Here is a 22,259-nt window from a genome sequence, read left to right as displayed (position 1 = left end):
GCAAAGAGATTGGGGCTTTGTCTGTTTCAGGTCAACAAATGCCACACCCTTTCACCCTCTCCTCTTATAAATCTCAGTGTCATTTCCATTTTACATTAAAATCCTGGCGGGCTTATTTGGGAGTTTCCATTTTCTGGATCCTGTTAATCATCGAGAGGTGGGTTTTTTGGGTTGGATTTTTTTTTTCAGACCAAATCTGAATGTCATTTCCTTTTATCAATTTCTGGGTGGATGGATACAGGAATTGAGAATGCTTACTACTGCCATTGGCATCCAATGAAAGCCAGGAAATTTCTTAGTGTCCGACTCAGTTTTCTTCTTATGGACCAGGCCCCAGAGTGTATGATACAGGATTTCCAACCTATTTGTATCTCCCAACATTGCCAACCTCTCAACTAATATCGCACATCGCAGGAAGTATTAGGGTGCAAAGAACAGGCAGATCTATATGTTTTGTCCTCTAAAAATCATGCATTCATTCAGCGCACCTCTTACGTGCAAAGCACTGTATCAAGTGCTTGGAAATGCTATCAGGGTGAAAATTGGACATGATTTTCAGGCCCTCCAATTTAGGGTTAAGGGGAGGAAGGGTGGCAATAGACCCATGAAGAAAGATAGAAATAAGAAAAACAGAAGATGTGAAAGACATGGTCACAATAATAACAATAATAATAATAATGATGGCATTTATTAAGTGCTTACTGTGTGCAAAGCATTGTTCTAAGTGCTGGGGAGGTTACAAGGTGATCAGGTTGTCACACGGGGGGCTCACAGTCTTCATCCCCATTTTACAGATGAGGGAACTGAGGCCCAGAGAAGTGAAGTGACTTGCCCAAAGTCACACAGCTGGCAATTGGCAGAGCCGGGATATGAACCCATGACCTCGGACTCCAAAGCCCGTGCTCTTTCCACTGAGCCACACTGCTTCTCTGTACAATACAATACAGCACTGTACAATAAATACAGTAAGAGCTGCAGAAAAGAAATCATTATTCCAGTCCCTTCAGTGAAGCTGGCCAAATGTTAAGCTGCAAACCTTAATTAGTACCTGCTCATTAACTGAAAATTTGAGAGCCTGTTTCATGGTTGCTGCTCCTGACCAGACAGGATTTCTGGAAAGTGGCCGGATTTGGGAGTGAAAAGTAAAGAATCGCTTAAGGGTAGCAGAGACCCAGTTCCAGAATGGTTCCTCCAGATTTCTGGCCCCAGGTAAAATGAATCTGCATGAATCTGCAATTCAACCCCCCTACTTCCAGAAAACAAAGGTGAACCCAGTTAAAAAAGAACCTGGCTCCGACTGAGATTTTCTTTACCGATTAAGTACAAGATGGTTGGGTGCTTGGAAAGTGCCCTCTTTGTAATCAAGCTGGTGCTGAGAGAAATTGTCTCTGTTGGCTGCATATTTTCACATGCAAATAGGTAATTGCACCTAGAGCCCATGGGTACCAGGAGCCTGTCTTAATGATTTTGACATTTAATACAATTTGCTCTAGCCGCGTCTCCAGACATGCGGTTCTTTGAACAAAAGATGACAAATCGAGGTGAATTGATATGTCTGAGGATTGTAGTGTCTCATTTAAGAGCCTTGGGACATTTGGGTTGTAAGAGAATTGACAGAATGGCTGAAAGAAGAACGAAATGAAACCTCACTTTAGACTATAGATCATCCTTCTCCCTTCATCACACTGAAAAGGCTTTGTCTTCCCCGCTGCTGTTTCATCTGGATCCCCACTTGGAGGTGTAAACTTCAGACCACTATTTCCCGTGATGCTCTGAACTCCCCCAGTCTCACTGTCCACAGACGTTTCAATCTCACAACATGCCCATAAAGTCTACAGTCTCAAAGATGCTAAAGCAATCAATCATATTTATTGACCGCTTACTACGTGCAGAGTACTGCACTAAGCACTTGGGAGTACGATATAAACAGAGTTGGTAGACACGTTCCCTGCCCACAACAAGTTTAATGAATTAACTCCTAGGCTTGGATGAAGCCTGATTTCTTCATTCATCAGAAGTAGAGAAAACTTTTTAACACCAGTGAAGGGATCAATTACTGATTGGAGCAATGTTGCCAGAGTATGCTAAATGTCCAAGATGGAGGGCCAACTAACTATGCTTGGAAGCCAACCTTGTCTTCTGGTGATAAATAATTGAAGAGAACCAGCTTTTGAGTCAGAAAGATCCATCTGCATCCCTCCCAAATAAATGACCGACGAATCGATCATGGTCATATCTCACCAAAAGACTGTTTGAGTCTGCTTGAAACGTGATCTGATTCCTCCTCATTCATCTTCAAAGATGAGAGGAATGCGACAGGGAAAATCCTATGTTCCTGATGACAGTTGGTACAATATATAATGGAAGGGTCACCTGCAGAGTCTTGTTAGTGCCTTGGATTCACTATCTGGATTGTGTTGAATAATGTATTTATAAGATATTAATGGTCTCTAACCACTGCTAAGTAATTCCTAGGTAACCGTTTGTGTCCCCATTTCTGCGTTTCAGGGAACACTGGGAACACGTTCAAGATCGAACCCATTTTAGGCATCATCACTCTGTCCAAAGAACCAGACGTGACGGCCATGGGTCAGTTCGTTCTGTCGGTCAAAGTCACCGACCAGGGTTCGCCATCATTATCCGCCACCGCCATCGTCCGTATTTCAGTCACCATGTCTGATAATTCTCACCCCAAGTTCGCCCACAGAGACTACCAGGCGGAAGTGAATGAGAACGTGGATGTCGGAACGTCAGTCATCCTGATCTCGGCCATCAGTCAGTCGACCCTAATGTATGAAATCAAAGACGGAAATGTGGACGGCGCCTTTGTCATCAACCCGTACTCTGGAGTGATCACCAATCGGAGGGCCCTCGATTACGAACGGACGGCGTCTTATCAGCTCATCGTTCAGGCCACCAACATGGCTGGGATGGCGTCCAATGCCACTGTAAATATTCAGGTTGTTGATGAGAATGACAACGCCCCGGTCTTCCTCTTCTCTCAGTACTCGGGCAGCCTGAGTGAGGCTGCCCCAGTAAATAGCGTAGTCCGTAGCTCAGGGAACAGTCCTTTGGTGATCCGGGCGACCGACGCAGATAGCAACCAGAATGCTCTGCTGGTGTACCAGATTGTGGAGGCCACCGCCAAGAAGTTCTTCACCGTCGACTCCAGCACCGGCGCCATCCGAACCATCGCCAACCTGGATCACGAAACGATCGCCCGTTTCCATTTCCACGTGCACGTCAGAGACAGCGGCAGCCCCCAGCTGACGGCGGAAAGTCCGGTCGAAGTGACCGTCGAGGTGACGGACATCAACGACAACCCTCCGGTCTTCTCCCAGGCCGTTTTTGAGACGGTCTTGTTGTTACCTACTTACGTCGGGGTGGAGGTCCTGAAAGTCAGCGCCACAGATCCGGACTCGGAGGTGCCCTCCGAGCTCACGTACAGTCTGATGGAGGGCCACCTGGACCATTTTTTAATCGACACCCACAGCGGGGTCCTCACAGTCAAAAACAACAGCCTTTCCCGAGACCACTACGTGCTGATCGCGAGAGTGTCAGATGGGAAGTTTCACAGCACGGCCACGGTCACCCTGCTGGTTAAAGAAGCACTGGACAGCGGTCTCCAGTTCACGCAAAGCTTTTACTCCACTTCCATCCCCGAGAACAGCACCAACATCACCAAGGTGGCCATTGTCAATGCAGTGGGGAATCGCCTGAATGAACCCTTGAAGTACAGCCTCTTGAACCCAGGGAACAAGTTCAACATCAAATCAACCTCGGGGGTCATCCAGACCACCGGGATCCCCTTTGACAGGGAAGAGCAAGAGCTGTACGAGCTGGTGGTGGAAGCCAGTCGCGAGTTGGACCGGCTGCGGGTGGCTCGGGTCGTCGTCCGGGTGACCGTCGAAGACATCAACGACAACGCCCCGGTCTTCGTCGGCCTCCCGTACTATGCAGCGGTGCAAGTTGACGCCGAGCCCGGGACGTCCATCTACCGGGTCACGGCCATCGACCGAGACAAGGGGGCCAATGGCGACGTGACGTATTTGCTGCGGGAGGGTTATGGCCACTTCGAAGTCGACCCGAGTTCCGGGAGCGTTACCTTGAGAGAGGCCTTCGATTCCGACCTATCCAACATCGAGTACAGCGTGATTGTCCTCGCCAGAGATGGCGGGAGCCCCTCCCTGTCCGCCTCCGTCGAGTTCCCCATCACCATAGTGAACAAGGCCATGCCCATCTTCGACAGGCCCTTCTACATGGCGTCCGTCAGCGAAGACGTGGAGATGCACACGCCCGTTCTGGGCATCAACGCCACGAGCCCGGAAGGCCAAGGAATCATCTACATCCTCGTCGACGGGGACCCGTACAACCAGTTTAACGTGGACTTTGACACCGGGGTCCTGAGCGTCATCAGTCCTCTGGACTACGAGACGGCGTCCGCTTTCAAGCTGACCGTGAGGGCCAGCGATGCCGTGACGGGGGCCCGGGCCGAGGTCACCGTGGACGTGCTGGTCACCGACGTGAACGACAATGCCCCCGTCTTTGACCAGCCGTCCTACAGCGCGACTCTATCGGAAGCCTCCCTCATCGGCACCCCCGTGCTGCAGGTGGTGGCTTCCGACGCCGACTCGGAGAGCAATAGACTCGTCCAGTATCAGATCGTCCAGGACACTTTCAACAGCACTGACTATTTCCACATAGATAGCTCGAGCGGCTTGATATTGACGGCCCGCCTGCTGGACCATGAGTCCGTCCAGCGGTGCACCCTCAAAGTCAGGGCCACCGACAACGGGTTCCCACCCCTGGGCAGTGAGGTCCTGGTTACCATCTTCGTGACCGACACCAACGACAACCCTCCAGTTTTCAACCAGCTGATCTACGAATCCTACGTGAGCGAACTGGCCCCCCGAAACCACTTCGTGACGTGCGTCCAGGCCTCCGATGCGGACAGCTCTGACTCCGACCGCTTGGAGTACGGCATCCTGTCCGGGAACGATTGGACGAGCTTCCTGATGGACGGCCAGAGCGGGGTGATCACCCTCTCGAACCACCGGAAGCAGAGGATGGAGCCGCTGTACAGCCTGAACGTCTCCGTGTCCGACGGGCTGTTCACCAGCACGGCCCAGGTGCACGTCAGGGTGCTGGGTGCCAACCTGAACAGCCCCGTCTTCTCACAGAACGTCTACGTCGCCGAGGTGAGGGAGAACGCCGCCCCGGGAACGAAGGTGGTTCACGTGCGTGCCACTGACGGAGACGCCGGGCCCTACGGGCGGATCGACTTTTCCATCGTCAATGATTTTGCCAGAGACCGGTTCACGATCGACAGCCACGGGCAGGTCCAGACCACGGAGCCGCTGGACCGGGAGAGGCCGACGGAAGGGGACATCAGCATCTCCGTGAGGGCGGCGGATGGAGGCGGGAGGGCGACGTTCTGCACCGTGAGGGTGATCGTGGTAGACGAGAACGACAACGCGCCCCAGTTCCTGACAGTCGAATTCCGGGCCAGCGTCAAGGCGGACGTCGGGAGGGGTCACCTGGTGACCCAGGTGCAGGCCGTGGACCCAGACGACGGGGTCAATTCCCGGATCACGTATTCCCTCTACAGTGAGGCCTCTGTCTCCGTGGCGGACCTCCTGGAGATCGACCCGGACAATGGCTGGATGGTGACCAAAGGCACTTTCAGCCAACTGCGAAACACGGTGCTGTCCTTCTTTGTCAAGGCCGTAGATGGCGGCATCCCAGTCAGGCATTCCCTCGTTCCCGTGTACATCCACGTCTTGCCCCCGGACACCCTCCTCCCCTCCTTCTCCCAGCCCCAGTATTCCTTTACCATCCCAGAAGACACCGCCATCGGGAGCACAGTGGAGACTCTGAGGATCTTGCCCAGTCAAAATGCCGTGTTCAGCACGGTGAACGGCGAGCGGCCCGAGCACAACCAGGGGGGAGTCTTTGTCGTGGAGCGGGACACGGGTACCCTGAAGCTCGACCAACGTCTGGACCGCGAGGCCAACCCCTCGTTCCACTTCAAAGTCGCCGCCACCATAGCCCTCGACAAAGTGGACGTCGTGGTCACGGTGGACGTGGAGGTCAGGGTGCTGGATCTGAATGACAACAAGCCGGCGTTTGACGCCTCGAGCTACGACGCCGTCGTCATGGAAGGGATGCCCGCCGGGACCAAGCTGATCCAGGTGAGAGCCGAGGACCCTGACTGGGGAGCCAACGGGCAGGTCACGTACGCCCTCTACTCGGACACGGATCTCCCCGGGGTGGCCCAGGCCTTCGGGATCGACAGCAACAACGGCTGGATCAGCACCCTGAGGGACCTGGACAACGAGGCGGACCCCACGTTCACGTTCGCCGTGGTGGCCTCTGATCTGGGGGAGGCCGTGTCCCTTTCCGCCACGGCCTTGGTCGCGGTGACCGTCACGGATGTCAATGACAACCCGCCGGCCTTTGCTCACGAGGTGTACCGAGGGCACGTGAAGGAGAGCGACCCCCCAGGGGAAGTAGTCGCCGTCCTCAGCACGCGGGACAGAGACACGTCAGACGTGAACCGGCAAGTGAGCTACCACATCACGGGTAAGCACCCCTGTCACGTTTGGCTTCCTCTGTGGTCCGCGGCGGATGGGGAATGGAGGCGGAGGAAGAGGGATTCAGGCTTGCGGTCATCACCGACCAAGACCACCTGATTTGTTTTGTTCTTGATAAGTTATTAGGGGCTTTCTGTGTGCTGGGGGAGATAGAAGATAGATCGGACACAGTTCCTGCCCCACACGTGACTCACATATAAGAGGGAGGGAGAATAGGCTTTTTTTAAATCCCTATTTCACCGCTGAGGAACCTCAGGCCCAGAGAAGTGAAATGACTTGCCCATGGTCTCACAACAGGCAAGTGGCAGAGCCGGGACTAGAATCGGGGTCTCTTGACTCTCAGTCCCATCTCTTTCCTCAAGGCCATGCAGCCTCTTTCCACTTTTTATGCAAGAGGTTTCCTTCTGTGAATCCTCCCGGTGGTGGGGAATGTGTCTGTTTATTCATTCATTCATTCAGTCGTGTTTATTGAGTGTGCAGAGCACTGTACTAAGCGCTTGGGAAGTACAAGTTGGCAACATCATCATCATCAATCGTATTTATTGAGCGCTTACTGTGTGCAGAGCACTGTACTAAGCGCTTGGGAAATACAAGTTGGCAACATATAGCGACGGTCCGTACCCAACAACGGGCTCACAGTCTAGAGGGGTTTATTGTTATAGTGTATTCTCCGAAGTGCGTAGGACAGTGCCCTGCACATAGTAAGTGCTCAATAAATACATTTGAATGAATGACCAGCTGTCCCAGAATACGATCTCTAGCCTCTCCGTCTTGCTTCCACCTTTCTGCCCTATTCTCTCTCCTCAGCTTCCAGTTGCAACCAAGCAACTGGGATAAGGTGGTCCAATAATCACAACAATAAGAACTGTAGTATTTGTTAAGGGCCTACCATATACCAAAAAGGTACTGAGCGCATGGGACTCATGGTCTTAAGTAGGAGGGAAAACAGGTATTTAATCCCCATTTTGCAGATGAAGGAACTGAGGCACAGAGAAGCTGTGATTTGCCCAAGTTCACACAGAAGGTGGCAGAATCAGGATTAGAACCCAGTGCCTCTGACACACAGTTCTGTGCTCTCTCCACTAGTCCTTGCTGCTTCCCAGCTGGTACCCCAGTGAGTAGAGTTAGTTAACTTCTCTGTGCCTCAGTTACCTCATCCGTAAAATGGGGATTAAAAGTGTGAGTCCCACGTGGGACAACCTGATTACCCTGTATCTATCCCAGTGCTTAGAAGAGTGCTTAGCATGTAGTAAGCACTTAACAAATACCAAAATTATTATTATTTACTCACTGTTTAACAGGATGTTAACACCTGGAGTTGAGCAAACCACCATGCAAGTTAAACCCAAGTCAGTTCTAACCCACTCTGATTGCTTTTTGCATCTGCAGTTTTATTTTGGGTTTTTTTTCCCAACTTGCCGTGGCCAGTTTCAGTGATTTTTGGATTCTGAACCTCAAACCCCATCATATACATTTTCATATTTATTGACTAAAAACCTTAATCTGAACTCCAAACCCTACTGCATATTCTCTGTCTTTAAGAAAATTTGGTTTTGGAACTTGTTGGGTTTTTTTCCAAGGCAGTCCCTTGGACATTGTGATATTGAAAAGTGGAACATAATTATAATAATAATAATAATGGCATTTGTTAAGTGCTTACTATGTGCAAAGCACTGTTCTAAGCCCTGGGGAGGATACAAGGTGATCAGGTTGTCCCACGGAGGGTTCACAGCCTTAATCCCCATTTTACAGATGAGGAAACTGAGGCACAGAGAAGTTTAGTGACTTGCCCAAAGTCACACAGCTGACAACTGGCAGAGCTGGGATTAGAACCCATGACCTCTGACTCCCAAGTCCGTCCTCTTTCCACTGAGCCATGATTTTATAGAATCCATCCATATTTGTAGGCAGCCAGCTTCTGTTTAGGAAACCTGCATCATTCAGAGTGAAAAGCGAATTAATTAGAACGCCCTCAGGATACAGAATCTGCTTAAGTATGTTAGTGGAAAAGTTAATTAATCACTATAGAATAAGATCAGCAGTGGGGTAGCAGGTAGCTTTCTTCATTCTAGCTTCTCTTCTTCCTTTTCCTTTTAAGACAATCTCCCCGACAGTATTTTCTGTGTCAATCTAGTTTTCTGTTTTATCATTTACCTTCAATCTTTTATCCTAGAAAGGTCGACTGGCAAGGTGTTTGTGGTAGAGAAATGAAAGATAACAGTTGCAGAGAAAAGACGCATGAATCATCTCTTGGACAATTTTCGATTTTATATTTCCAGTTTTATTGCAGAAGCTTCTTAAGCATTCCAAGGCTCCTTTTCTATTAGGAAGACTGAGTTGAGTTCTCGGCCTTAAAGACCTGCTCCTATCCCTTAAATCTCAGCTGTGTTCCCCCAGCAACTGTTTGGAAGTAATGAGTACCGGGGAACCTTAAAGCTCGTCAGTTGGACCCACCACCACCGACTGCTTTTAATTTGATTTTTACTTTTCCTTTTTATTGTAGCAATTGGCTGCACACAACTTGGCGGTGCTGTCTCAGGATTAACCAAGGATTGTTAATCATTTCCTTAACAAAAGAGCATTTATGGCCTGCACAGAAAATCAGTTGGCCCACTATTGGGTAGGGACTGTCCCTATATGTTGCCAACTTGTACTTCCCAAGTGCTTAGTACAGTGTTCTGCACACAGTAAGCGCTCAATAAATACGATTGATGATGATGATGATGATCTAAAGAGTCAGTCCGTGGGTGTGAAAATATTAGCCCATGACAGTTGACTTGGTTCACAGCACGGCCAAGGGAAAGGGCCTGGCCTGGGTTCTAATTCTGGCTCCACCACCTGTATGCTTCACTTTTCTCTAGGCCTCTGTTTCCTCATCTGTAAAGTGGGGGTTGATACCTGTTCTCCCTCCTGATTAGACTGTGAGCCCCACTTGGGACGGGGATTGGGTCCAACCCGATTATCTTGTACCTATTCCAGTGCTTGGGACGTAGTAAGCGCTTAACAAGTCCCACTGTCGTTATCACAGTGACTCTCACTGCTGATTCTGCTGTGCGGTGGGGATCATTTACCTTTCCGGACCTGCTGTGGTTAAAGCGTAGTCGGGGGTCTCCTTATCAGAACAGAGTCAGTTTGGTCCCTGGAATAAATCATCTCCGGTCAGTCAGCCCCCATAGTCCAAAATTGACATCATCCAGTCTCAGTCCCTCATTCTGAGTTCCACTCCATCCACGTAAACTCCTGAGGTGTTCCAGTGGATGGGAACCCGTTCCCTGTCCCCTGCCTTTTCAAAAGGATCAGAAGGAGGTTGGGTTCTGTGCCATTTTCGGACAAGTGCAAGTAACAAGTGTGGGAAATGTTAATGAGCAAATCTGCGCCTCTTGCTAGGTTTTAGTGCCTTGCATTCCTCAGTGTGCGGAATGACATAATCTTCCTGCCTGGGTATAATAAGGACAAGGGTTTCTCTCTCTTTTCTCACTCCTCCCCCGCCTCCCCCTCACCCCCCCCATCTCTCAAGCTGCTTTAGTCACCATGCAGTTTAATGATGTGGAAAAGTAATATTGCTGGGTTCAGTGTTTCAGCATAATAAAAAGCTGTTGGGCTTCCTCTGCTCCACTGTTCCCTAGCTCTCACTCTGATAAATTTGATCTAATTGCAGTGCTTATCTTTGAACTGTTCCTTAAATGACCCCTAGTTAGGGCTATTTAATTCTAATGTGTCTTCCCCTGTCATGTAAACTTTTCCCCCCACCCTTAACTTCAATCCTAATGAATATAAGAACAGCACAGCTGTATGATAAAGCTTTCATTAAAGGAGTCCTTAATAGAACCGACTGCCATTCCCTGATTGCATAATCAACAAACTAATGAAATCGTCTTGGTAACAAGAGCGGCGGTGTATTACATCCTCTCTTGAGAACCAAGTGGGAAGACGATTCTTTCATTCTGAAAAGACTATTGATTGTTCGCCATGTGAATTTGATCGTCTTTAAGGGGACCCCCAACACGAGATAGTTGGGAGTGTCTCTGAAAGGGTTTTGTTTTCTTTGAAAGTTATTGATTTGATTTCCACATAAGGCGTACAAAGATCGCAGTTTGCCCGGAGAGGGCAAAATTAAACTTACTCTAGCTTTCAAGGGGAGCCAATTTGAAATATCTCTGATGGTATAATTTGAGGGAAAAGTGTTTCTCTCTCATCCTTCCTTCTGTCCTCTCTCCTCTTTCTTCCTCCCTCCTTCCTTTTCTCCCTTCCACCTATTCTCCCTCCCTTCTACCCTCCTTCCTTCTTTCTCTTTCACTCTCCATCCCTCCCTCCTACATTATTATTATTATTATTACGTTTGTTAAGCACTTACTATGTGTCCAGCACTTTTCTAAATGCTGGGCTAGAGATACTTTAATCTGATTGGACACAGTCCCTTCATGGGGCTTACAGTCCAAGTAAGAGGTAGATCAGGTATTTAATCCCCATTTTACAGATGAGGAAACAAAAGCACAGAGAAGTTAAGTGACTTGTCCAAGGTCACACAGCAAGCAGTAGGCCTGGGATTAGAACCCAGGTCCTCTGACCCCCAATCCCATAGTCTTTCCACTAGGCCATGCTGTTTCTCTTCCCTCCCTCCTTTCCTTCCACCCCACCTCCCTTCTCTCTCCTCTTTCCCTCCTTCTGTTCCCCTCCAAACCCTTCTCTCCTCCATCCCTCCCTTTCTTACGTTTTTTCAAACATTTTGTTTACTGGAAATGCTTCCCAAGACAAAGCAAGGTGTTCCAGAACTTTAAGGAAATATCTTTCTCCATCGTAGGAGGGAATCCCAGAGGGAAGTTTGCCTTGGGTCTGGTTCAGAATGAATGGAAGGTGTATGTAAAGAGGCCTCTGGATCGAGAAGAGCAAGACGTGTACTCTCTGAACATCACTGCTACCGACGGTCTTTTTGTCACCCAGGCTGTGGTGGAGGTGACCGTCAGTGACGTGAATGATAACAGCCCGGTCTGCGATCAGGTGAGTCTGATGATTCTTCACATTGTTCAGGACCATTTACAGTGACTCCTCCCTCTACTTCTTTCCTGTCAGCCCTCTCCTCTTCCGCTCCTTCCTTCAAGAGCTTAGTGAGCTTTGGGAATTGCCAGTCGTTATGTCATTTTATTGGGGCCTCCCTCCTGTATCCTGGAAAAAAAAAATATCACCAGCCGTGGGAAATTTCAGCCTCCCATTTTGGGTTCACAATGGTGCAGGGAATGCGCTGACATGTCATTTGGACCCCTGGGGATTGAAGACAAGAGGAAGGATTTAATGGAGCCCAGGGAACATAAAATGAGCAGTAATTCATTGTAATAGTGAAAGGGCTTGCTTCACATTGCCGAACCGTATCCTACCCTTGCAGATTGGTGCCCAAATTTAATCAGGCCCCCAAAACGATCAGGATTTCGACATGTGTCCTTCACCCACAGTAAGGAAATGAACCTAGCCAGTATTCTGTACTATTCACTGACCCTCTTCTGCGGTGAGCAGGTTACTGACAGAGGATAATCGGAAAATTGTTAATTGCCTGTAGCCTCTTTAGCTGGTAAGGTTTCCCAGGGGTTTGGAAGGTTCTCTGATTCCAACTCGAAGATCCCTAGGTGCCTCTTTTGTCATAGCAGCCTAGAATCCAACAGTAGTCTGCTCAGAAGGAATTTGACCAGAATCTGCCTGCAGTGAGATTTCCCCAAGAGTTTCCCCAGCCACCTCTCTTCCTGTTCTCCGGGGAGATGGTGGTGGCATCTTCCTTATTTGGAGGAGGAGGTAGGCCCAACATCTGAGGACTAGGAACCCTCCCTGCCTGGAGATTTCTGTAGGGGTGCCATGAATGGTTAGCCTGCAGAGAGTACTTCAAAATTCTGAGCTTATGTCTTGTCTACACAGTTAGGTCTGGTGTCTAAGCCTCAGGGAGCCACTGTCCAAAAGGGCAGTGGCAAATGCTGGAGTTGAATATAGTGGTCTCGCCGGCTTTGAAAACCTTCTTCCTTATCTGTTGAGGGTGGGTCCATCTGTCGATTACAGCATTCTTGGAATAGTACTGTACTAATGTCATACCCAGATACCTTCATGGCTTCTTGATAGGCTTTTTTGATGGTTCAGCTGCAGCTTTGGTTGTTGGGAAAACTTGAGTTTGGAGCATATGAGGTAAAGATCAATCTGGCACTTCGCTTTTGCCTGCCTGCAATGATTCAAGCATTTTACAAATTCCCCTGGCGAGCAGTGTTATCATTTGTGAGGTGCAATGTCCTGGATCTTCAGACGTCCATGGTGTCTTCCCCTTATTTAGGAGGCTGGAGATAGAATTGGCCAAGAGGGCATGTTTGGCTCATTCGATGAGCAGAAGTGTGGGGTCTGATCCTTTTTTCCCTCCCAGTCGCCTTATGCCATCAGCCTGCTTGTTTTATGTGCCCGTCGATTTGTTGCATATGTACTTAGTCATAAGTGCTTGCTTTTGTTTTTGAACATTTGATCTGAACGCTTACTCTTTTACCACTGTATGTTTGGCAGTAAATGATCACCTGACTATCCATTAGATTGTGAACTCCTTGAGGGTTGGGATTGCTCACATGGCCTGTTCCCATGCAACAGGATTTACTCAGTGCCAGCGATAATGATGATATGCATCATTATTCTTTATAGGTGGCATATACGGCGTTGATCCCAGAAGACATCCCGTCAAACAAGCTCATTCTTAAGATCAGTGCTAAGGATGCTGACGTGGGATCCAATGGAGATATCAGCTATTCACTCTATGGATCGGGGAATAACAAATTTTTCTTAGATCCAGAAACTGGTAAGATTAAAAACGTTCTTTGGCCCAATGGTTTTGTTGCTCCACGGGTGGCTTCGAGGTTGAAGTTCTGGTTCTAATTGGACTTAAACATTCTAATGGGATTTAAAAATTTACAGGAACTTATGTTAGGAAAATAATTTCCAAAAAGCATTAGGCCTGATGCAATGTGACCTGTTGGATAGAGTATGGGCCCAGGAGTCAGAAGAACCTGGGTTCTAGTCCTGGCTCTGCTGCTTGTTTGCTTGCTGTGTGACCTTCGGCAAGTCATTTCACTTCTCTGGGCCTCAGTTACCTCACCTGTAAAATGGGGATTGAGGCTGTGAGCCCCATATGGGACAGAGACTATGTCCAACCGATTACCTTTTATCTACCTCAGCACTTAGTACAGCCCTTGGCACATAGTATGCACTTAACAAATACCACAACTATTATCATGATTAAATACTGATGATAATGGAAATACCTTTGGCGTTTTCTCCAAGCCCCAGACCATTCCCATTAAAAGCAACCCAAAAGAAAATAAAAATGGGAATAGACTGAAGTTCTTTAAGGCCCTTGGCTTAATTCCCATTCAGACCACCAGTTGACTTTCTGTAGGCCTGTTGCCTGATTTCTTTTAGATCCTGGACACTTGTCCCAGTGCTCGTATTTAAGGACTTATATTAATGCCATTTAGGTGTGCTCCCGTGAAAATGCCCAGCGTTACTGGAAATCACTTGCTGATTCATTCAAACATATTTATTGAGCGCTTACTGTGTGCAAAGCATTGTACTAAGCCCTTGGGAGAGTACAGTAATGAACAGACACATTCCCTGCCGCAATACCCTTACAGTCCCGGTGGTACTGAACCTGAGATCCGTCCCTGAGACCATGTCTCTCCTGTCCAATCTGATAATCTTGAATCTAGATTGGTGCTTAGCACTTAATATCACTAGTATTATTATTATCAACACATCTTTCTTCCCTGATGAAGCTAAATGCTGTGGTCTCCGGTCGACCCAGAAGACAGAAAATTTCCCAGACGTACGCTAGTCCTGTCGCTTCTTGCTCTTCTAGGTGAGTTGAAAACACTGGCCCTTCTAGACCGAGAGAAGATCCCCGTGTACAATCTGATTGTTCGGGCCACCGATGGAGGCGGCAGGTTTTGCCAATCGGAAGTCCGCCTGATTCTGGAAGACGTGAATGATAATCTGCCCGTGTTTTCCTCGGACCACTACAGTGCTTGCATCTATGAGAACACAGCCACCAAAGCACTGCTGACCAGAGTCCAGGCCACCGATCCTGATGTTGGTAAGTCAACGATCCCGCCGAGACCTCCATCTGATATCTTCCTCGTCCACCTGGCCTTTTCTGGTGGCTCATCCCTCTCCAAAAACCGGGCCCAAAATTTCCAGAGCTCGAAAATAGGCAGCCCCCAAATTAAATCAGTCATATTTATTGAATCCTTACTGTGTGCAGAACACTCAACTAGGCACTTGGGAGAGTACAATTTAACAGTACATAACAGAATTGGTAGACACGTTCCCTGCTCACAGTGAGATTTCTGTCTAGAGAGCAGGGCAAATGTTCCCAACTGTCTTCTGACTGCCTTACATGGGACAGGGACTGTGTCCAACCCGATTTGCTTGTAATATTCATTCATTCATTCAATCGTATTTATTGAGCGCTTACTGTGTGCAGAGCACTGTACTAAGCGCTTGGGAAGTACAAGTTGGCAACATATAGAGACGGTCCCTACCCAACAGTGGGCTCACAGTCTAGAAATAATAATAATGATGGCATTTATTAAGCGCTTACTATGTGCAAAGCACTGTTCTAAGCGCTGGGGAGGTTACAAGGTGATCAGGTTGTCCCACGTGGGGCTCACAGTCTTCATCCCCATTTTCCAGATGAGGTAACTGAGGCACAGAGAAGTTCAGTGACTTTGCCCAAAGTCACACAGCTGACGGTTGGCGGTGCCAGGATTTGAACCCATGACTTCTGACTCCAAAGCTGTGCTCTTTCCACTGAGCCATGCTGCTTCTCAGCTTCTTCTTGTATCCACCCCAGTGCTTAGTACAGTATCTGGCACATAGTAAATGCCTAATGAATACCACAGCTATCATTATTAGTATTAATAATTACTAGTAGTATTTATTAATTCCCATCACCTCTAATAATAATAATAATGTAATAATGATAATTATTACATTATTATTATTACAGGTGATAGGAGTTGGCTGGTTTTCTTTCCTATTATTCCTTTTGGGTAACAGAGGCTTGGTTCACATGACTTCACCCTCCCAACTCGAATCTTTTCCTCTCCGCTTTCTGAGTTCTCCAAAATACAGTTGATGCATTATATACCAGGGAGAATTAATTTCCATTTCTAAAAAGGCTTACATCTCATGCCCAGTTGAAAAATAGTCATTACAATTTAGTGTAATACAGTGCAAATTCCAATTACTAAAAGCTCTGCAAAGCTTGGGTTTTTTGGACTGCTATATTGAGTAAGATTTTGGTCACGTCTGAAGTGACATTATTGGGAAAAAGGGGAGAGAATTGGAATTGAAAGTTGCCAATAATGTTTGTGTTGGAAACCACTTTACATAATGAGATGGCGAACTATGAAACTAGCCTTCTCTCTGATCTCCCATCCTCGTGTCTCTCTCCACTTCAATCCATACTTCATGCTGCTGCCCGGATTATCTTTGTCCAGAAACGCTCTGGACATATTACTCCCCTCCTCAAAAACCTCCAATGGCTACCGATCAATCTGCGCATCAAGCAGAAACTCCTCACCCTGGGCTTCAAGGCTCTCCATCACCTCGCCCCCTCCTACCTCACCTCCCTTCTCTCCTTCTACTGCCCAGCCCGCACCCTCCGCTCTTCCACCACTAATCTCCTCACTGTACCTCGCTCTCGCCTGTCCCGCCATCGACCCCCGGCCCACGTCATCCCCCGGGCCTGGAATGCCCCCAATCCCTCTGCCCATCCGCCAAGCTAGCTCTCTTCCTCCCTTCAAGGCCCTGCTGAGAGCTCACCTCCTCCAGGAGGCCTTCCCAGACTGAGCCCCTTCTTTCCTCTCCACCTCGTCCCCCTCTCCATCCCCCCGTCTTACCTCCTTCCCTTCCCCACAGCACCTGTATATATGTATATATGGTTGTACATATTTATTACTCTATTTATTTATTTATTTATTTTACTTGTACACTTCTATCCTACTTATTTTATTTTGTTGTATGTTTGGTTCTGTTCTCTGTCTCCCCCTTTTAGACTGTGAGCCCACTGTTGGGTAGGGACTGTCTCTATGTGATGCCAATTTGTACTTCCCAAGCGCTTAGTACAGTGCTCTGCACATAGTAAGCGCTCAATAAATACGATTGATTGATTGATTGATGAAAGATGTGATTTAATTGCAAGGTAGTTGGTCTGAGAATGCATATGTTGTTGGGGTGGTAGTGTGATGGAATATAAATGTCCACATGTTTTGTTTTGTTGTCTGTCTCCCCCTTCTAGACTGTGAGCCCGTTGTTGGGTAGGGACCGTCTCTATATGTTGCCGACTTTTACTTCCCAAGCGCTTAGTACAGTGCTCTGCACACAGTAAGCGCTCAGTAAATACGATTGAATGAATGAATGAATATAAACATGGTTGAGAATTTCAAAAACTGTAAATCAGAGAGTTGCAGAATGGGTGGGAGGGCGACTGGAGGGCTAAGTACGTGTATTATAATTCAGTGTCTTTACTATTTCCCACTATATTGAAAGAAAATTTATTGTAAAAATGGTAGAGTAAATTGAGGGGAAAAAATATCTTAAATATAATACTTAGTGAAACATCTCTGGACATTTCCCCTTCAGAAAGATTCATTGTGACCCCTCTTTGGTTGATGAGCAGAAACCAAGACAGATATAGATACTGATATTTTGATGTTAGATGCTCAGAAACCAGCAAAAATAATGCACATTCAGACTGGCTAAGCAAGAAACATTATTCATAAATATCCATAGATGATAATGCTAATTTTAAATAATCTATATCATCATAACCAACCATAGGAGAGTCTTACCAATTTTCTGGACTCATGGGTTTAGGCATACTGAGGTAGCGGAGCATGTTCCCAAGGTCACAAAGCAGACGTGTGGCGGAGCTGGGATTAGAATCCATGTCCTTCTGATGCCCAGACCTGTGCTGTAGCCACTAAGCTACACTGCTTCCCCAACCCAGTCCAGCTGAAAATATAGAATGGCACTTAAACACATGTGGCTGGTCTAGAGAGAGAGCAGGTATCATTCTGCAGTGCATCCAAGAACTCTTTATGTTCTCCAGAGACATTATCCTTGTGAAGGATTTGACTCTTTCATACTAAGCCCGGAGATTCGCCCACCCGTAGGTACCCGTAGCCAGAGCCTGAAGTGTAGAAACCAAAGCCCCTAAAGAAGAAACCTTCAATTTTACTGGGGCCATAAAAGCTTCATAGAGACTCCTCCTAGGTCCTTCCACACATTATCGTGGCTCACTGGGCCTGTGAAAGCCTTACCAGCAGAATCCCCCATAGGAATGTACTTTAAGAAATGTTCTTAGAGATGCTCTCTACAAGTCCCCCTCCTTGTTGTATTCCTTGATGTGATATGTAAATGGATTTGCCTCTCGCCGAAGGAGGGGGAAAGCTATTGTTTCTAAGCGCTCAGTGCCAGTGATTTAATGCGGTTCCTTTCCCCCCACCGACGCTCTGTTATTCTGAGTGTTAAATCTTTGATGGCAGCAAAGGAACTATTAAAGTGTCAGTAAAAATTAAACAACCCCACAAAAAAGGCCAAGGGACACACGTCACCCCCTCGAGAATATCACACTCCTGGCCGTTGGTCCGTGGCAGAGAGCGAGACTGTAATTCTTTGTATCGAGAGCCTTCCTCCAAGGAGCTCAAAGCACTTAACACTCAGCGTAAACCTCGACATGGAGCTGAAGGGTGGAATTTATGTTCCTCCATCTGGATGCAAAAGCTGAGGGGCAGAGAGGTTAAGTGGCTAGCCCCAAGTCTCCCAGTAAGGCACCGGGGGAGCCGGGAAGAGGTCCCCGTTCTGCGCTTGAATCCTGCCCGTTCTTTACCCAGTCATGCAGTTTCCCACTGCTGAGCTGATATGTTTTTGTTGATGGATTCCCCTTTCACTTGCCAGGAAGTGGAGAGGCAGAGAAGGAGCAACACCTGACTAGCGGATCCGGAAGGCCTTTTTTTTTTTTTTTTGATACTTGCGAAGCACTTTCTATGTGTCAAACACTGTTCTAAGCACTGGGGTATGTACAGGTCAGTTAGGTTGGGCACAGTCCCTGTCCCACATGGTCTCAAATAAGGGGGAGAACCGGTATTAAATCCCTATCTTATTCAGGAAAGAAATGGTCGGTTGGCAGCTTGCACGCCACAGTCTTTCAGGGTTTCTAAGAAGACCACGTGGATAATGACCCAAAGCAATAGGATATTTGAAGAGGCTCTAGGGTGGTCTTGGAGGCCAATCTTTCCAACGCAGCGGACAGTTCCGTTTCACTGATGCTCACCCTCCCTGTTGGGAACTGCTTGGACTGCAGCATGACTGCATCATGTCTTTCTTAATAATAATGATGGCATTTATTAAGCGCTTACTATGTGGAAAGCACTGTTCTAAGCGCTGGGGAGGTTACAAGGTGATCAGGTTGTCCCACGGCGTCTCACAGTCTTAATCCCCATTTTACAGATGAGGTGTCTGAGGCGCAGAGAAGTTAAGTGACTTGCCCAAAGTCACACAGCTGACAGTTGGCAGAGCTGAGGTTTGAACCCATGACCTCTGACTCCAAAGCCCGTGCTCTTTCCACTGAGCCACTCTGCTTCTTGATTCTAACCATTTGGGGTTTGGGGCTCTGGGCATAGAGTGCCATCATTGTCACGGCAGGGTGTTGAACTAAGGTAAATGGCGCTTGCCACACAGGTAGCGTGGGTAGGGGCCAACTCTGGAAGCGGGGTATTGACTCCCTCAGTTTTTGGAGCTGGACATTGTGTCGCTCATCCTAGATCTCTGACAAGACCTGAGAATTTCCAAACAGGGCTAGATTGCAAGCTCTCTGAGGGCTGGAATCGTGTCTACTAGTTCGAGTCTGCTGTTTGCTCACAAGGAACTAGTACAGTTCTCTGCACACTGTAAGTGCTCAGTAAATATCGTTCACTGATTGAGGCCTTGATCCTAAATGTCTCCTCTTATAATAATAATAGTAATAATGGCATTTATTAAGTGCTTACTATGTGCAAAGCACTGTTCTAAGTGCTGGGGAGGATACACGGTGATCAGGTTGTCCCACAGGGGGCTCACAGTCTTCACCCCCATTTTGCAGATGAGGGAACTGAGGCCCAGAGAAGTGAAGTGACCTGCCCAAAGTCACACAGCTGACAGTTGGCGGAGCCGGGATTTGAACCCATGACCTCGGACTCCAAACCCTGTGCTCTTTCCATTGAGTCACGCTGCTTCACGCTGCTCTTAGTTCTGTTCCACCTTGCAGTCAGTCTATCAGGGGAATTTGAGTGCTTACTGTGGGGAGAGCACTGTAGCAAGCCTTGGAAGAGTACAATACAATACTGTAGACACAATCCCCACCTCCCACTACCTCGGCGGTGGTGTGTGAGTTGGGCATCAGGACCTCAGCACAGTACATAAGCTCCTCCAGTAGATTTTAAGCTCCTTGTGGGCAAGGATTGTGTCTACCAACTCCACTGTATTGTTCTGTACTGTATTGGTTGCAGTGTGATGTCTGCTGTGTGACCTTGAGCAAGTCACTTAACTTCTCTGAGCCTCAGTACCTCATCTGTAAAATGGGAATTAAGACTGTGAGCCCCACGTGGGACAACCTGATCACCTTGTATCCGCCACCCAGCGCTTAGAACAGTGCTTTTCACGTAGTAAGCGCTTAACAAATGCTATCATTATTAGTAGGAGTATAAAGAGGATGGATCTGGGATTAAAAGAACCTGGGGCCTAATCCTGGCTCTGACACTTATCTGCTATGTGACCTTGGGCGAGTTACTTAACTTCTCTGTGCCTCAGTTTCTTCTTCTGTAAAATGGGTATCCAGTGCCTGTTTTCCCTCCTACTTAGGCTGTGAACCCCATGTGGGTCAGGGAGTACATCTGACCTGGTTACCTTGAATCTACCCCAGCTCTTGGAGCAGTGCTTGACAAATACCACGGTTGTCATTACTACTCGCCCAAGCACTTAATCCTGTGCTCTGCCCTCTTTATCGAGTAAGCTCTCAGTAAAAGCCACTGATAGATTGATTGATTCAGTTGATTGAATCCATGTCTCCTGAATGAGAAAGGGTTTCTTCCCCCACCAAGATTTCAGGAGGCCTATATTGCCTGGCACTGGAGAGTAAGGGACAGCCTTGTTCCGAAACCTTTCTTGCTCTTGCCTCTTATTTGCGATGAATAAAGACTGTGGTTCCCCATCACTGCCGTCCTTCCTGGGGGGAGCTGCTGGCTTTCACCTTCCCCCTGTGAAAAACTTTTAAAAACCACTTTGCAAGGAGTGGAGAGGCTGCTTAAAAATAATTGGTAACTGGAAAAGCAAACGCTAATTTCACGGACCTCCTCACAATGATTTTCTATTTCACTTTGTATGAACCAAGTGCACTTAGGGAAAAAAAAAGAGATTAAGTGTGGTCTTTCTCCCTCCTTCCCCTCTACAGTTACTTTTTATGTCTCCTGCTCTTTTATGTCTCTTTCATCTTAAATCCAGGCATCTCTTCCCCACCCCCCCGACTTTATTTCAGCAAAATGATTTTGAATCGAAACAGCAGAATGAAGATAGTTATCAAAGATTTTTGCTCCTGAAGTTAATCACTTGTTGCCCACAGATTAAAGCAGAGAAGGGAAATGTACTTTGAGCACTGGAAATCTCAAAAAAGACAATGTGGGATTTCAGACCTGAGGCAGGACCTGCTGCTGGAGGTGGGGTCAAGGCTGCATTTGACCTGACTTCCGTGTCACAACATTGTCAGTGCAGGGAAATAATGGGGATGGTATTCCACCAGCACCCAGGACCACCCCTGGAGGTCTTGGGGCTTGTGACTGATCACCCCATGCAGAGATAATAATAATAATGGCATTTATTAAGGGCTTACTATGTGCAAAGCACTGTTCTAAGAGCTGGGGAGGTTACAAGTTGATCAGGTTGTCCCATGGGGGGCTCACAGTCTTAATCCCCATTTTCCAGACGAGGAAACTGAGGCCCGAAAAGTGAAGTGACTTGCCCAAAGTCACCCAGCTGACAGTTGGTGGAGCTGGGATTTGAACCCATGACCTCTGACTCCAAAGCCAGGGCTCTTTCCACTGAGCCACGCTGTTTCTCTTGGAATGGTTCGAAGAGCCCAAATACTCACTGATGTAATCTTCCCACTCTTAAATCTCTTCCCCCTCTGCCTCCTCTGGGAATGAACCTCCCAAACCTTTGGCTCCTTGGTCAGTTGACCCCATGCCAATCAGCTTTGCCAATCAACCAAGCGTATTTATCGAGCGCTTATTCCGTGCAGGTCACTGTACTAAATGCTTGTCACTGTACTGAGCTCTACTCACCCAGAAGGGCTGGTGGTGTGGGCTGACTGCTCCAATCCTCCATCCCCTTGCTTCACTAAGTAAATACATCATCCAGAAACTTTTTGTACGGTACTTAAGTGCTTACCATGTGCCAAGCACGGTTCTAAACACTGGGGTAGGTACAAATTAATCAGGTTGGACACAGTTCCTGTCCCAAAAGGGGCTCACAATCTTAATCCCCATTTTACAGATGAGGTAACTGAGGCCCAGAGAAGTGAAGTGACTCACCCAAGGTCACACAGCAGACAAGCAACGGAGC

The 22,259-nt window shown here is 47.7% G+C and overlaps 1 protein-coding gene across 6 annotated transcripts in view; it reads left to right on the top strand.

Moving 5' to 3' along the window:
- Positions 1-22,259, top strand: part of FAT3 (FAT atypical cadherin 3) — a 396,494-nt gene that overhangs the window by 321,781 nt on the left and 52,454 nt on the right. For all 6 annotated transcript variants that reach the window (XM_038761742.1, XM_038761740.1, XM_038761741.1 and 3 more), the window contains 4 exons: positions 2,509-6,582; positions 11,395-11,591; positions 13,251-13,404; positions 14,461-14,694. In XM_038761742.1, the coding sequence (XP_038617670.1) occupies positions 2,509-6,582; positions 11,395-11,591; positions 13,251-13,404; positions 14,461-14,694 (4,659 nt within the window). The remainder of the gene's footprint in view (positions 1-2,508; positions 6,583-11,394; positions 11,592-13,250; positions 13,405-14,460; positions 14,695-22,259) is intronic.

The sequence above is a fragment of the Tachyglossus aculeatus genome, chromosome 20 (assembly GCF_015852505.1).
Source record: "Tachyglossus aculeatus isolate mTacAcu1 chromosome 20, mTacAcu1.pri, whole genome shotgun sequence".
NCBI lineage: Eukaryota > Metazoa > Chordata > Mammalia > Monotremata > Tachyglossidae > Tachyglossus > Tachyglossus aculeatus.
This window is presented reverse-complemented; position numbering and strand designations above follow the sequence as displayed.